Source organism: Xiphophorus hellerii, chromosome 16 (genome assembly GCF_003331165.1).
Source record: "Xiphophorus hellerii strain 12219 chromosome 16, Xiphophorus_hellerii-4.1, whole genome shotgun sequence".
NCBI classification, from domain to species: Eukaryota; Metazoa; Chordata; class Actinopteri; order Cyprinodontiformes; family Poeciliidae; genus Xiphophorus; species Xiphophorus hellerii.
Genome location: NC_045687.1, coordinates 6,303,532 through 6,319,599, shown reverse-complemented (window position 1 = coordinate 6,319,599; position 16,068 = coordinate 6,303,532). Strand labels below are relative to the sequence as shown.

At 39.9% G+C, this 16,068-nt stretch overlaps 1 protein-coding gene across 1 annotated transcript in view; it reads left to right on the top strand.

The window, feature by feature from the left end:
- Nucleotides 1–16,068, top strand: part of vat1 (vesicle amine transport 1) — a 37,683-nt gene that overhangs the window by 9,726 nt on the left and 11,889 nt on the right. Inside the window, exons 3-5 of the mRNA XM_032587455.1 lie at nt 11,562–11,732; nt 12,811–12,900; nt 15,716–15,957. Of these exons, the coding sequence (XP_032443346.1) occupies nt 11,562–11,732; nt 12,811–12,900; nt 15,716–15,957 (503 nt within the window). The remainder of the gene's footprint in view (nt 1–11,561; nt 11,733–12,810; nt 12,901–15,715; nt 15,958–16,068) is intronic.

Sequence of the window (16,068 nt, the reverse complement as noted above, 5' to 3'; positions counted from 1 at the left end):
TAATTTATGTTTTGTAAGACATCCTCAGAACATCAATAGTTGGGATTTTGACACTGCATTTCAACAGTATAGTCCTGCAGCAGATTGTGAGGGGAGCTGAGAACATCTTTGGACGCTCTACGCTGTTTTCAGAATCTGAATTTGGTTCTGAATGTTGTCAGACACTCTTCACACCCTCTCTGTGGACATTTTGAACTGTTGCCATCAGGCTAAAAGCAGAACCATTAGATGTCTACCCAGCTTTCATCCAGAATCTGTTAAAGAATCTGAGCTGTTTTCCTTATTTCACCTGGTTCATCAGGTTCATCTCCATGTGTTTTATCCAGCTAAACATTTTTAACTCTAGGATAGATCCCAGAAAAATGCTGTCTTATTTTGTGCTAGTCTCTAATTTATAAAATGATAAATACATATATAAGTTTCAGTATGAGTCATCGTTTAATGTGGGTCTGTAGTGAAATAAATTAGTTTTTGCCTGAAAAAGAATAATTAAATTTTTCGGACTAACGCAACCTCTCAGTAATTTGCAGTCTTGTTTATTTTTCGACCTGATGGGGCTTTCCTCACCCACTCATTTAAAGCTTCTGGTGCTATAACCTTTCCTAATAATGGTGCTCTTCTTCCCCACACGTACTTTGAAGTTACATAAGAATATTTATTTGACATTTATCTGACTTAAGTATCACATGATGATGATGTGGAACACCACCGCTATTTCCCCAATTCCACACATTCCTGTTTTTTTTATTATTATAATTTTATTTTCTCTTTTACAACCATCCCAAGAAGTTTGCTTTTTTCTCTTTATGCATTCATGTTTTGTAATTTTGAGAAACAATAATTACAGATAATCAGGGCATAAAAAGCTCCAACCTGGCCACAAATTCAGCACACACCTTGTCTAACAGAGCGCGGCGCTACCTGCTGCCTCACTGAGGTTAATGGTTTCATCACATCCTGACGCTGTTTCAAGACTTCCTGAGTTGTACATCCAGCTAAAGAGAAGCAGATTTATGCGTCTGTCGTTCCCGAACACATCTTGCTCTCCGGCTGAATAAAGATAAAATGTTGAGCTCACGGATGAGATCAGCTTGTGAACGATTTTCTCAGATGAGGAGTAACAGTAGTGCCGAAGAGAGGCAGGCAGTGATTTGTTTTTTTTCCACCCGCAGTCACAGGGTGCGGTGGTAATCATCATGATTTAATGCAGTGTGATCTTTCATTGAAGGCCTTGATCAACAGCTTCTTATCGCTGCAGCCACGTACTCCCAACTCGCTGCTTTCTAGTAAGCGCTCGAGGCGGGATAGGGGTAGAGGGGCTGGGTGTTCATCCTGTCTGTGTTTCATGACTGACCTGATTGTTCTAGAAACAAATTAATCTACTGATGTGATCGCTTTGGGGAAATAATCCGGTCTCTTTCAATCCCCAAAGTCCCTCAAGCTTTCAGTTAAGAAGATAATTTATTATAAACAGAGTAGAAAAATGTAAGCTGTATCTCAAAACATATGTTTTGACAATTAGTGCAGATTTAGTTTCCACACTGTGTCTGTGTTTTCCGTGGCCTTAAGAATTTTCAAACAGCTGAAAGGCTTCTTTCAGCCAGCTGACCAACTGTGCACAACAGCTGGAGAAAATGAATGTCGCTCGCTTCCTGTCTCCCATTAAAATAACTTTGAGTTGTGAAAATGTTCTCACTTAAAGTTTTTGTGGTTTTAAACTTATAACTAAAACAAAAATAGCCAAACTTGCCTTAGTCTCAACCAGGGATGAGTAGGTAAAAAACAGAAAAATAAACTTCAAAATTGTGTCTTCTTTACAGTTTATAGGTGCACTGTATTTGTTTATGAACTGTTCATGAAAATTAGATAAATGTTCTGGTCAGATCCATTAAAACATAAATGAATGTAATGTTCATTTGTATTGCATTAACATCTTATTTTATCAAATAAATTGTAGACCTGTGCAAAGAACAGTGGGCCAAAATTTGTAAATGTGCAATAGAACAACAAATTTTCCATCGTGCTAGGTCGGTTTGAATCATGTCTGTATGTCATAAATACAATTTTTACTCCACAAAGCCGTTAGTATTTACTCAGCTTTTCTTTTCTCTTTAATTTGTTCAACAATCTCAGACCATTAAAGGTGACAGAACATCAATACTGTTTCTTAACATTGCAATTTGCTTCCTTTAAAAGATGGAACTTAGAATTTTCCTCCAATTACCACGAAAGACGATAGAAGTACTTCCAGTGGTCATTGTACTACAGTTTGAGAATCATGAAATTTGTGGGTTGCGTTTCCATTGATAAGTATTATTTGCATCTCCACCCTGTTGAACTCTGTAGTGGAAACCTTTACAAGAAGGATGATGCGTCACCCTTCAGTTGCTTTTAGCCTCTCCATTGTTCTATGTTTGCAGGTAATGTCACCTCAACATAAACTGCATCCCTTCCTGAAAAGCATAGTGACCTTTCCCGATCAGGTGACCATTTGGGAATGTCTGACTGGTGTTCTGTATGTCTGTGGTGAATAATCCTCAGCTGCCTCTCTCGTGGCTCCGTTCCTATCTTTTCTCTCCAAACAATAGCTTCTTGTATTTCCTCCCATCGTGCCTCTCCTCTCCACCGCACCGCACATCTGCATCCTCCGCTGTCCGCCTCCACACCCCTCCAGCCCTTCGTAACCTCGTCTCCCTCCTCGTGACCCTCGACCATATCCGTGCCGCGGTCCTCGTCATCTGGGAACGTGTGCACGTTTTCCCTTTGTTTTCCCCGGGGGGGTTTTGGGCGGAGGGGGAAGCTGGACGACATTTGGATGTATCTCGTGGGTCTACCACTGTACGCGGCCAACTGTTTTTCCTCTGACCTCTCCCTGAACTAGTCCTGATGTTTATTAGGCCCGGCCCGCCAACCAAGCCACCACACCCACACTACACATTCCTGCATGCATATGGGGACCCGCTGCTTACAAAGATGACGTCCGGTTCTGCTTAATTTATGAGCTCTGGAGTAAATGCATCCCAACATGAAGTGCCGTTGTGCTGCAGATGGGGAATGCATAATTTGATTAGGAGTGTACATCCTCTTAATATTTTGGCTTCCGAAATTGCCAAAGTTATGTAAGGTGCTTTGGGTCGCTAACTAATGCTATCAGTAAAATCCACCAACATATCCGTACACTTGACATTCATGAGTTCCACTGATCAGCTGCTTCTGGTTGAAATCTTCAGGTTTTGGATGGAGTTACTGGGTTATGCTGAGGATTAGCTTCCAGGTTTTAAAGCGAGAGGCTTTCAGCTACTGCATGTGGTCTGAACTAAAGGACTTAAGTCCTTGCTAATATTAATTTGCAGAGCTAATGTAAAGTAATTTTTATTCTTGCCATTTTTGTAGTTTTGAATCTTTAAAGTTGTAAACTCTTTACAAGGACACAGTCTTAATTTTTGGCTCATTTGCTTGAAAAACCTCAAGCCTGAGCTCTGAGTACGCGTCTCGTGTGATAAAGAAAAAACAACAATCGATACAATTAAAGTAGATGTAACTAGGACTTAAAAATAAAATTGCCATTTTTTTAAATACAGATTTAAATTCTCAATTTTAATCAATTTTTTAGCCTAACTTTTATCCTTAAAAAAGAGAAAATATTATAAAAAAAGGTTTTTATTTAAATCATTCCTGTGAGTTGACCTGAATTCAAAGTTGTAATAAAAAGAAGCTCTAAAACATCCTCGTCAAAAAAAGATGGTAGTGTTAGGTGGGCTAACATCATTCTGAACTATGGAAATTGAAGTAGTGCAGTTGTGGAAAAAATTTTTATTTATTGATAAAATCAATTTATTGCGCAAAACTTGATGTAAGTAATCTAGAATTTTCTGTTTTTCTGGAGGATAAAGATCATCTGATCTAGAATCCCATTTCTTTCACTCACGCTCAATGACTCACCATAGCAACAGTAGGCAGGTAAACACCAGCTACATGCTTATTGGAGTTTTCTATATGATATTGGGACTTTAACTGGAACCATTAGCTCTTTGACCTTGAGAGTAAAAATTAACTTTTTTAAAAACCAAGGGTGAGTTTGTGTCAAAATGCCTTTTCTTTGATAAGTATGGTAGTGGATCTGTGATGCTGTGGGCCTGTTTCTCTCTCAGCTGAACTTTGTTAAATTAGAGTGAATGACAACATGAACTCTTTAAAGTACCTGGACATTAACATTTCAAAATTGCAGACAGAAAATGTGTAATTGATGTGTCTTTGAACAAGAGTAAAAGTGTAAAATGAATAAATCAGGGCTAAGTAAATCTAACAAATGGACTCAAAGGTTGGATTTCGCTTAAATTTTTCAGTGGGAGATTATCCTTCTGATACAAAATATTTTTATGCATCTTTAGAGGTACCAATAAATGTCTTCAGCACTGTACTTGCTGTGAATTTGCTTTAAATGCATCCATCATACAGCCATATACATCAAATTAAGGTAAAGTGGGTATGACAGGTGGCTGGATGTCTTGGCTCTGCTAAATGAGAGTTGCAGCCTGGTGTGGATATTCATGGCTGTTGTCAACCCTGCAGGCAGTGCCTCGGGCGTATCTGTCTTCCGTGCGTGGCTGACTGCAGATGTGTTGGAAAAATGACAAGTCAAAGATGTTTTTAGGGTTGAATGATTCAAAGTTCTGTTTTGTTTCCTGTTGGGAACTAAATTTTCCTCCCTGGAGTCTTTGATGTGTTATTATTTTCATTTATTATTGAGTCTCATGTTGCTTGAGCATCAGCTCATTTGTACTTACTACTCTAGGGATGAAGTTTTCTCTTAACCTGTGACAAAAGTGTCTGAGAATTATTTCCTTACCCCAGTTTAACGAATGTTAATCCACTCTGACCACTGAGCAGGAGTCTGGGCTGTGTGGTTGAACCGTCTCCGCGTTCCCTGGGCCTGCCATCGCTGGCGGCAGATCAGCTGCGCTGATAGTGGAAGGAAACCAGGGCAACCTCCAACCCAGCCCTCCAATCACATTTCTCCTTTGCGCTTTCAGTGCCGCAGTTTTTGACAATTGACCCCGTCTACCCCCGCCCTACCCGCCACCACATAATCACAGGTGGATGCGAAGCCTTTGTTAGGACACCTGTTTGTGTGCAACAGCTTTTGCAGCAGGGTTGAAGACGGGGAAGGAGTTTGTGCATGTTTATTTCTGCATGCAAGTCTGTAATATTAGTTTTCTGTAGCTCATGGTTTTATTTGTCATATGATATGAGAATGCTAAAGGAGGAAATTACAAGGCTTCACTCACCCAGTCACTAAAAATGAACTTCCTCTATGAAAATCACCTTCAGAGAGAGAGAGCAAACTGAACTGCATTTCAAGCCCACACTCCCGCACGCATCCAAGAAAAACAACAGGGTTACATAATGCAGTGTAATACCTCAAAAGTACACGTTCACAAACACCCAACTGTAGCTCCTCTCTTTATGCTAGCACTAGTATCTGAACAGTGTTAAATCTTTTCCATCTGCAGTAAAACGGTCATTTATTTGTTTGTCCGTGTTGTAATGTTCCCACTGGGAGTTTGGCTAAAAAGAGATGCTCTGCTCCATGTTTTTATTTCATTCTTTCTGCAAGCCACCACCACAACCTAATGATAGGTTAGAAAAGATACAAGTCTGGGAGGAAATGTGCAAATATGTTGAATAAATATGCTAAAAAGAAGAAAAATGGAGTGCTGTGATGAGGAGCCAGCCATCTTCTGGTGCTGACAGTAACAATATGACAACACCTGACATCACAGCCGGCCTTCATACACATTGCCACGACTGTGATCATCACATTTCTTCAGGAAATAAATACAAGAATATCATTTTTCTTGTTTGATTGACAGATTTTAGCACATTCTGTCCATTCCACCCTCCCTCTTTCCGATGAACCACTGGGTGTGGAGCAATAATAGTGGCCTCAGTCTCAATCTGGATTCCTTCTGTGTTTTTTGAGGAAAAAGCCAATTCGCTCCTAACAGCCATGTTGTGGAGCACAATTTGTGCCAAAATGCAAGAACGTAAGGATTGTGGGGGAAGACAAAACCCCTCTGTGCTCCGTTTAGGTGGAGGATGTTTGGGTCATCCTTGTTTTCGAGTGTAAACACTTAAATTGAATCTTGAGGAAAACAACTGCAAATAGCAGCAAGTATTGGTTTAGGTTGCTTTTTCTTCTTCGTTGCTAGTTTTAAGCCATAATCTCCGAAGAGAAATGGTTCAACTCCAAGTACATGCTGGGAATAATGTAAATCGGGGAAAAACAAGTAAATGCAGAAACCGAAGGCTAATATTTTAATCCTTGCATATTTGTGAAGATTAGCAGATACCAGCAGCTAACTGGGAAGGAAGCTTATCTTGCCTTTGCGATGTGTGTATGTATGGATGTGCGTGACTGATTGGAGGTGAGGGGACTGAGAGGTTCTTGGCACAGTTCTGCAGTCTTATGATTGGACACATGGGAGTTTGTTCCCATGGGATTCAGAAACAGGTACAATCTGACTAAAAACAGTCACAAAATAATGTACAGTTTCTCATACAGCTTATTCACACCACATCACATTACAACAACTGGCTTTAATGTGTGTGTGTGGGATTTTATGGACAAAACGTTGTGCTTATTTTGGAAGTGGAAGGATAATGACATGTTTTAACCCTCCTGTTACGTTGTGGGTCAAATTGACCCGTTTTAAAGTTTAAAATTTTTTTTAAATAGTTGGAAGTATTTTTTTTACATGAAACTTTTTCTATTTGTCTTAATAGGTGCACTCTACATATAAATTGAAAATTTATTCATTTTACACATTTGTAACCCCTCCTGCATCTACTTTTTACATAGATACTGTTCGGGTCAATTGGGCAGTCAAGTTGAAGGGTAAAAACTATCAAAAAATGTCCAATTCTATATGTTTCCTTGCAGCTATGAATCATATTTCACCACACACACACACCCATACATGCACACCCCAACACACACAAGCCCACTTTCTCTCTATTGTCTTTACTTCACTAGGAAACTGCAAAAAAGCAGGTGTTCATACAACTTTTGACGGGAACATTTTCTGTTCCCGTGGGCAAACTCCACCCACACACACTGAGTGGACACTCAGCAGAAGTGGAGGAAAACATAAATACTCTCTGCATGACTAATTTATCTTGATTTTAATCAGCAGGTCAAGTTGACCCTGAACAGTATGTGTGTCTCAAGTTCAATTATAAAGATCACCCACTGAAAAAAAAAAAATCAAAATGTAATATTAAAAAAAGTTATATTTTTATAATAAAATATAAATTTTATTATATTTATGTAATATAATATAATAAAATAGTTGTTGATATAGTTGATAGTTGTGTGGTCGTCCACACAACTTGGGTCACATGATCAGAGGGAAACATGGCCTGTGGGTTTAACTAGAAGATTTGGTCTCCGTCAAGAACAATTTCAAGGAAATTATTGTTTTTTTTTTGTTTGTAGGTTTTTTTTCAGTCTACTCCACAAATTTATCTTTCATGAATGAGTGGCAAAAAGGAGCCATTTGTAAATCAATGAGGTTTGCTTAGAGTTTGCCACAAACCGTGTTGTTGATGAGATTAAGAATTAACTTTTTTACCTCTAGTCAAAATGCCATATATGGAGAAAAACTAGCTCTGCGTCTCACCTTAAACGCAGCGTCCATAAAAGTGAAATGTGGCAGTGGTCGCATCATTTCTTCAGCAGTATATTGGTCATTTTTGCTGGGAAGATGGAAGAACATGGAGCTAAAAACAGAGTAATGCTGGGAAAAATAACTATTGGTGTGAAAAGATCTGAGGCTGAAGCAGAGGTTCACTTTCCAGGATGAAATTCAGCCAGAGATACAACACCAGTGAATCCCCACTGTCCTCCATGTTTGTTTGTGTCTCTGCTCCACCAAATCATGTTCAAAAGATTTCATTACGTCCTGTTAATCACCCATTTTTAAGTTTGGAGGATATGTTTAGGATTTAGAACCGCTGGTCTCTATCAGATCATTTACTTGTGTTGTAAACGGTCCAGTGAAAGTCCAGACCTAAATCCTTTAAACTTCTCTTCACTGATACTTTCCCTCCAATTTCACTGAGAAGAATTGTCAAAAACTTTAGTTTCTCAATGTAGGAAAAGATTGTTGTATAAAATATTGACCCCTTGGTGTTGAATCAAACATATGCTTTACTTTTCACATTTTCATTCATGATCAAATTTCTATATAATTACCTTCGACTTTACAATAATGTGCAACTTTGTATTTGTCACAGAGTAATCCAATGAAGTGCATATGATTCTTTTGAAAGGCACTGCAGCAAATTCTCCTTTTTTGTACAAAAGAACGTGATTTCTGTATTTATTTTTGATACATTTCTCTGCAAAGCTGCAGTGAACGGAAATCACAAAGCTTATGACAGTTACTATAGTTAAATATTTAAATGTGAGCATATAAGATTCTGTTGGACGCCTTATACCTGTCCATGAGAGATGTTACTGACAGCTTTCTCTGTCTTCTCTTTTAAATTACACAAAGTTCTCCTCATATTTGTATATTTGTGTTTTATAATCATTAGAAACACGGTGCCTTTTCAGGCGACTTCTCAAGACAAATGCTCAGCTGTAGCTGTCAAAAACGAACTGCTGACAAACTCGCGATTGTTGCGCTTGCGTGCCCGAAGGAAGAGCAGTCAATGAGACAAAATGGTTCCCTTTGCTCTGTCATTGCTGGCAATTTGGCTGGGGTTACCTTGGCAACACAAACTCGGTTTTCTCACTGAGAGTGAGGAGAGACGGTTGCTGTTACAACACGGCCACGACAGCGCTCGCATCCAAGAGCAACAGCCTTGAGTTTTGTTTTCTCTTCAGCTATATTAACACCATCAACAGGCGTGATTATAGTGATGCAGCCGGCTTGTTCATCTCACGGGAACCCGTTGACCCGCACTACCAGAGAACGGCTTTATCTTGAACGTATATCCAAATAATATCAGTAAATCTCAGTACTTTTATTTCTTCTGAAGAGACTGCTGTTTGCTTTTGGGTTTTTATGCAGCCATGCTGCCACAGAGAAAAGCTGCCTGGGTTTGGTTGAAGAAGTTGTGCTATCAGACAGGTTCACTGGCTCAGAAACATTTATGTTCAGATGAAGGGACAAGAGGTGCACCAGCATCATCCAGTGCACAACATTCTCTCCTGAAAGCTGACATGCATGGCTAAAATAAGCACAATATTCTTCACTCAGAATACACACACTCAAAGTGAAAATCTTTTCTTCATTTTCTTGGTGTGCATATTTCTCACCACATTTAATTTTCTCAACCGTCCATCTAATCCCAGTTAAAGTAAATGTTATTGAATGCAGCTGTTGCTCTGTGCTTCTTTATTCTCTCTGGTATCAGATAAGATGTGCTCTTTCCTGGTCAGGCATGAGTGACCTTTATGGATGCCTTGCAGCCCCGGCCCCTCCAGTCAGCTTTCATTTCAAACAAGCCACTTGCTTATCGGTAACCTATTACTTCTCGCAACGGTTCCTTCTGCAAACACCGGCTACGACATTCAAACACAGCAAAGAAAAATGCAAATAGTCCAAACCTCTACTTGTATTTAAAGTCTTGGACAGTGTGGAAGATTTTTGTTTCCCCTTACAGCTCCTTTTGTGTTTTTCTGGTACTTTAGTTTGTCTTGAGAATGCAAACTGCAAAATTGGATTTACCACAGGGTGACAGACGCTACTTTCTCCAGAGTTGTATATATTTGTCCTTTGTGTGGGTGTTTACTTTCCCCGGGCCAGCTGGGTTAATGTAATTGTGTTTAATATGCCTCATACATACCCCTGAGCGAAAACACATCCACTCTGTTATTGACTTGGTTGTTTGTCACAATAAATAATGCAAATCAAATTTACCTGGCCCCGAAAATATGCGTTGAATGGAAATTCTTGTTGAGCTCCATTTTGTGGAGGATTTTGCTCAAAATAGTTTAAGAGACACAAAGGTTCATATCTTAATCAGGTTGGTTTTGATCTTCTAAATTGTCGTAAAAATTATTTCTTTTGAAGCATGATTTTTTATTGATTCAATAATTGCGCTTATATAGAAGATGAGACATCTTTTTCTTAGGAATCATTATTAATGAAACAATCAAAATTGAAAGTGAATAGCTTACTTAAGCTTACAATAGATACAATCTTACTAATTACAATCAATTAATATCTCATCTCTTTTGATTAACTAAAACCAAAGAAAATAAGATGGTTAAACTCCTATTCTACAGTTTGTCCATTTCCAGCTTTCAGGTACTTTATGTATTGAGGAAGAATAAATCAAGACAAAAAGAAAGCAGATTTAAAACCTAAAATCAGAAAAACAAAATAATGTTTTGGAGCTACTGTCTTAATCTGCCAGGCTTCAGTTTAAAACTGCCAGCAACAGTAGAGAGAAAGCTGCTTTACTTTTGGCCGGAGCTGTGTGTTGTTCATCTCTCTTTCCAGAAGCATCTTGGTTTCCTTATATGCACTTTTTCTCAGCCATGAATAAAATCTCTTTGGAAACAAACAGCTGTGTTACCAGTTCAAGGTTGAACAAAACAGCCGAATGTGTTTCTTCATCCTTGGATTTTGGCCTCCTCACTTTCTAACTGGAACTGGATGACATATGTTGCAAAAGTTAAGATTTAAAGACTTGTCTCAGATGTGTAGAACTCGCATATATGAGGGGGAAAAAAAAACATTTATCGCAATCAGATTTTGTAACAGTTGATCAGGTCTAGTTAATGGGTCCAGTCCGGGTGTCCTGTGACAAACACTTTCTTTCTGGTTTGGTCTAGTACCATCTTTGAGGATGCAACTCCTCCTTGGAGCTCCTTCAGACTAGCTAGCAGCAATTAGCAAACACTTGGTAGAAGTAGCTCGCATAATGAGCTCATTATGCGAGCTACTTCTCAGTGCACCACTGGTAAAACGTTGTTAAAGGGTTAATAGAGGGGCGACGTTGTGATGACTTCCTGATGGAGGAGTGTCAGAAACTTTAAAGAGTCAGAGGCCCAATTTCAAGGAGTTAAATTATGAAATCATAGTTTGATATATATACCATTTTTATCTACGTAAGTTAACATAGTTACTTGATTGTACTATAAAAGACCGCTATGTGCTGGGAAAAAGAATAATGCTGTTGTCTTCACACACAACAGCCTCTTTAGGGAGAGGAGCCATCACAAGCGACTGATCACCCAATTAGAAATGAGTTTTGGTATAGCTACTGTGACCAGTCGACTGGGGGAAAAAACATGGTATTACCAAAATTGAACTTTCTTTAATGCATCTGAGAGACAACTTGTGCAGCTCTGTGGTGTGGTGGTTTTCATGAATATAAATGTTTATAACAAGAACAGAAAGAGGAAACCATTTTGAATAAGCCTCTCTGACGACTAAACTCTAAAATCCAAATGGGCAAGGGGAGTCTGTGGAGACGAAAGGTCAAAACCAACAGATGCATTTCCCTGTATTAAGCGTTGATTTATTTTCCCCTCTTTTCAGGTGGCGTTGGCATTGCAGCCACTCAGCTGTGCAAGACTGTGAAAGATGTGACCGTGTTCGGCACTGCGTCAGCAAGCAAACATGAGGCCATCAGTCAGGGTGGGGTCACGCATGCCATCGACTATCGCACCAAGGACTATGTGGAGGAAGTTCGCAAGATCAGTCCAAAAGGTGAACGAGAGCTCAGCATCCGCCAAGATTGAATGTTCTAAATTTGGATTTTTTTTTGGAGGACACAGGAGAATGCAATTGAAAAAAACAAAATCTCTGTTGCTAGCATTACGCATTTTGATATTGGATATTTCAAGATTTTTGTTTCATACACTAGATTTGGTGAGATGACACATTGCTGTGCCATTTTCTTTCTCAGTTTCTCACAGTTGGCTGTCAGAGTGGCAGCAAATAGGGAGTCAGTTTCCCACCTAACAAAATTTTTGTCTCCAAACACTGACGCTGTCCGCCCCAAACATAGCGAGAAAAGTTATATGTAGCTGGAACTGCTTCTAGGAAATTAACCAAAATCCTGCCTCCTTTATTAGCTAAATGAAACAAAGTCTGGGTCATGCTGCTCCTGTTTCAAATATAATATAGTTTCCCAGAAAGCTCATCTCATTGGCACCTCTCCAACCTGTCTCTGTTGATTTTTGAGTGAAGCAGACATCGGAGACAGATAGGTTGAAAGCAGGAGCTGACACTTTACACAGAATGTATCTAATTAGAAGCCTGAATCAATGCGCTCACCACCAATCCTTCCATCTTTGACTCTCTGTCAATTCATGTGTGCTCCAGTCAAGGCAGAGTCATGCTGCGAGCTCCTGCAATCAATAGGACCGGGGTTTAGCAGAGCAAGGAGGGGTAGCCCAATTTAAGGAGTTCCCTGTGGCACAAAGGAACATCATTAAGGCAGAACCTACATGGCTGGACATTAATAAGCCACAGAGAAACCTCCATTGTCTGGTTTTACCATCTGTGCAGATTGTTATGCTGAAATGATAGCAACAGGGAGACATCTCATCTCTCTTGTCAGACAAGAGACATGAATGGAAAAAGCAATTGTAAAGGAAGGTTCTGTTACGTTCCTCCTGTCCTCCTTTATGGGTTTGAGTAAACATGGAGCAGCTTGGCTACACTCGCTACTCCTATTGAACTTTGACATGCAGAGGGGGAGCCTGCCAGAGGAGATTTGGCGGACTGCTCTTGCTAAATTCACACCATAGATAACTTCCACCGTTTGCCTCCTGTGCCTCAGGGCTGGACATCATCCTCGACCCACTCGGAGGATCAGACACCCACAAGGCCTACAATCTGCTGAAGCCTATGGGAAAGCTCATCACCTATGGTAAGTTGGCAATAATAAATCCAGTAGCAAGATAATCAATGTTGCAAAAATACAACATAGCTTGACGTAAAAGTGTTGCTCTTCATGTTTTGCTGGTGCCAAATCTCAAACATGGATTGATTAAGTTATTAACCAGACTTTTCTGTATAATCAATCAAACTTACTGTTTAATTTGCTATGCAAATAGTTATTTTTTAAATCAAATTAACCTCTGCTTTCCCCGTTTCTGTGCAAACATGCTTTTGATGACATCACAACCAATCAGCACACAGATCTGACCATTTATATTTTCCATGTCATTTTTTTCCTCTTTGCTTCAAAGTTTTTAATCAGATAACCCATTCAAATGGGTTAACTTGTATTTGGAATCGCTGCAGCACAATGTTTTAGCCTCGTATCAGAACTCTGCATGGATTTCTGAAAAAATTGGCAACAATCAAATATGTGACAGACGGAGGGCCAGGTTTCATTCTCAAAAATCACTAATTACTTTTTTTCCCCCAATATATACAGTTTCGTGAAAAAGTTTGCAGATTTATTCTGTTGGTAGTGGGAAGGCTGAAAATTTAAATGCCTCCTAAATCTAACAACTGTTTCTACCACCCTTGGTCTAATTGAGCCCATTCTTTTAAAATGTACCCATATTGGACAGATTTCAAGCTCGGCTGGCCTTCAGAAGGTCATAACACAGTGTGTCCAAACAGTTTTAACGTCGGACTTTTACTTGACAACTCCAGAGGCCTTCAGTTCTTTCTGGTTTTTAGGTTTGTTTGTTTTGGCCATTCAGGTGCGTTGGGTGTCCCGCCGCGTCATCCAACTGTTTTCACGCTTAAGGGCACAAACCAATTTGTACCACTTAATGTCCAGAAGATAATTGTTGCAGCTTGTTGTTGTTTCAAAGGTGACTCAAGACAGCATAATTTGTTTTTGGTTCTTGTAGATAAACCCACGGCTTCTAAAACAATAAGGTTGTAACTTGAATGCTAAAATCTGTCAAAAGTCACTCATTCACCAGAGTTTTTCTTGTGCCTCTTGTGATGTCATCACAAAAAGCACATCCATTTTATTTTTATTTTGTTAAAAATCTTTGAATTTTGAAACATGCAGCAGTAGAAATCCATACTGCATTACCTTTTATTTTGTTTGTATTCTCAGTGTACATGTGTTAATAAAAAATATGCATCACTAGAGAGTATCTTTAAATCTACCGAGGTTAATTTTTCCCGGTTTCGAGCTAATCTGCTTTTTATATTTCGGATTCAATAAAAATCTGATACCTAAAATGAAAGTTGGTTGTAACCTGAAGACTTTGAGGAGAAGTGTCTGCAAACAGGGCATTCCTTCTTGGAACACATCAGCTACATATTCACATTATCAAACCGAATTCTTTACATTCTTATCCCTTTGGACTATAGCTAGAATTCATCCTGAAGAATCCACACTATTACATTTTTTGACTTTTATGTAGCAACTGCATAAAGAACAATTAGTTGCTGCTTTTTTCAAAAAATTAAAAAAAAAAACGTTCTCCCGGGATCTTTCAGGCTGGCTGTGAATAAATAGAATAGTTGTGGGTTTCACACTTGCCGCAGAGTAAAAGCTGCTTTCTAGTGGGCGGATTGGCCTCTCTGTGGAGGCCCATGTCCTCAGTGAGCTGTGTGTCATCCGTGGGAAGCCCTTTTACGCTCCCTCTGTTACAATGCAAATCCGAATGCATGCATGGAGTGGGCGGAGTCGGCATCCATGGAGAACAGGGCCTCGCCTTTTTTTGCGTGTTGCTCAGAAAGCCCCTACCCAGCATGGTGCCCTCCAACCTCAACCATTCAGCCTCTCCGGTCCCTCTGCGCCGGGCTGCTTCTCCTCCAGCTTATCAGAAGTAGGCACGGTGGAACAATGGGGTGTTCTATCTGCATGAAACCTGGAATGTGTGTGAATACGGCGGGCCGGGTCCCTTGGTTCTCTCAGAGCACGCTTTGTCCATGCCACCCTCACCCCCACCCTTTTCCTCCAATCCAAGGAACGCAAAGATTGAGAGTAGAGAGACCGTTAAGTGAACCCGTAAGGAGGGGGACTGGAGGAGGATGTGATGGCAGTGGCTGCTAAAGAGGGTTTTGAGGGTGGGAGAATAGGCAAGAGACGGAGGTGAAACAAAGAACAGCGGATGGCTCTCATTGCCTAAGTGAGATGTGACATTTCAACATCACCACTTTTGATTTTTTTAAAGAGGCACTATTATGTCAAATCGACTTTTTTAAGCTTTACTTGATGTTATAATGTTTTTCTCTCATCAAAGATTTGTCAAAAATAGGATTTCTTATGTTTGAGATGTTTAATTTCCAATGGCAACTATTCAACTGTGCCAAACGCTTGGTGGGACCAAGCCCCACCATCAAGGACAAAGGTCCTCCTTGGGGCTGCAAGGAGGAGCTCCACTCAGCTCCTTCAGACTAGTCAGCCACAGTTAGCAAACACCTGGTAGAACTACGCAACTTCTGAGCTCATTGTATGAACTACTTCTTAGTGTAAATCTGGTAAAAAAGGTAAACAGCTGAAGGATGTTGTGATGACTTTCTGAAGGAGAAGTGTCAGAGCAAGAGTTTCTTAAAGAAATATATCCCCAATTTCAAGGAGTTAAATTAAGAAGCATATAAAAACATAGTTACTTGGTTGTGCTATAAAATTATTCTAAAACGCGAAAACGCATAATACTGCCCCGTTGAATACAATATTACTACCAAATACTAAAACACCACATGTAAAGTTAATGGAGTCAAGTTTTACATTGTGTCTGTTCTTCGATCTTTGTCCCCTTCAGGTGCGGCCAACATGTTGGCGGGTCAGAGGAAGAACCTGATCGCCGTGGCTAAGAACTGGTACCACCAGTTCTCCATCCACACGCTCAGCCTTATTCAAGGCAACAAGTCGGTGTGTGGATTTCACCTGGGCTACCTGGACGGGGAGATGGAGCTCATCACCCAGGCCATGAGCACCATCCTGGATCTGTACAAGCAGGGCAAAGTCAAACCACGCATCGACTCCACCTGGCATCTTGAGCAGGTTGTTGATTTTTGCTATTTGCATCTCTATTTTTCACACCACTAATACATTGACTCAGAGTTAATGTTTTTGACAGGCATTCCAAAGACAAATAAAAAATTAAAAAAACAG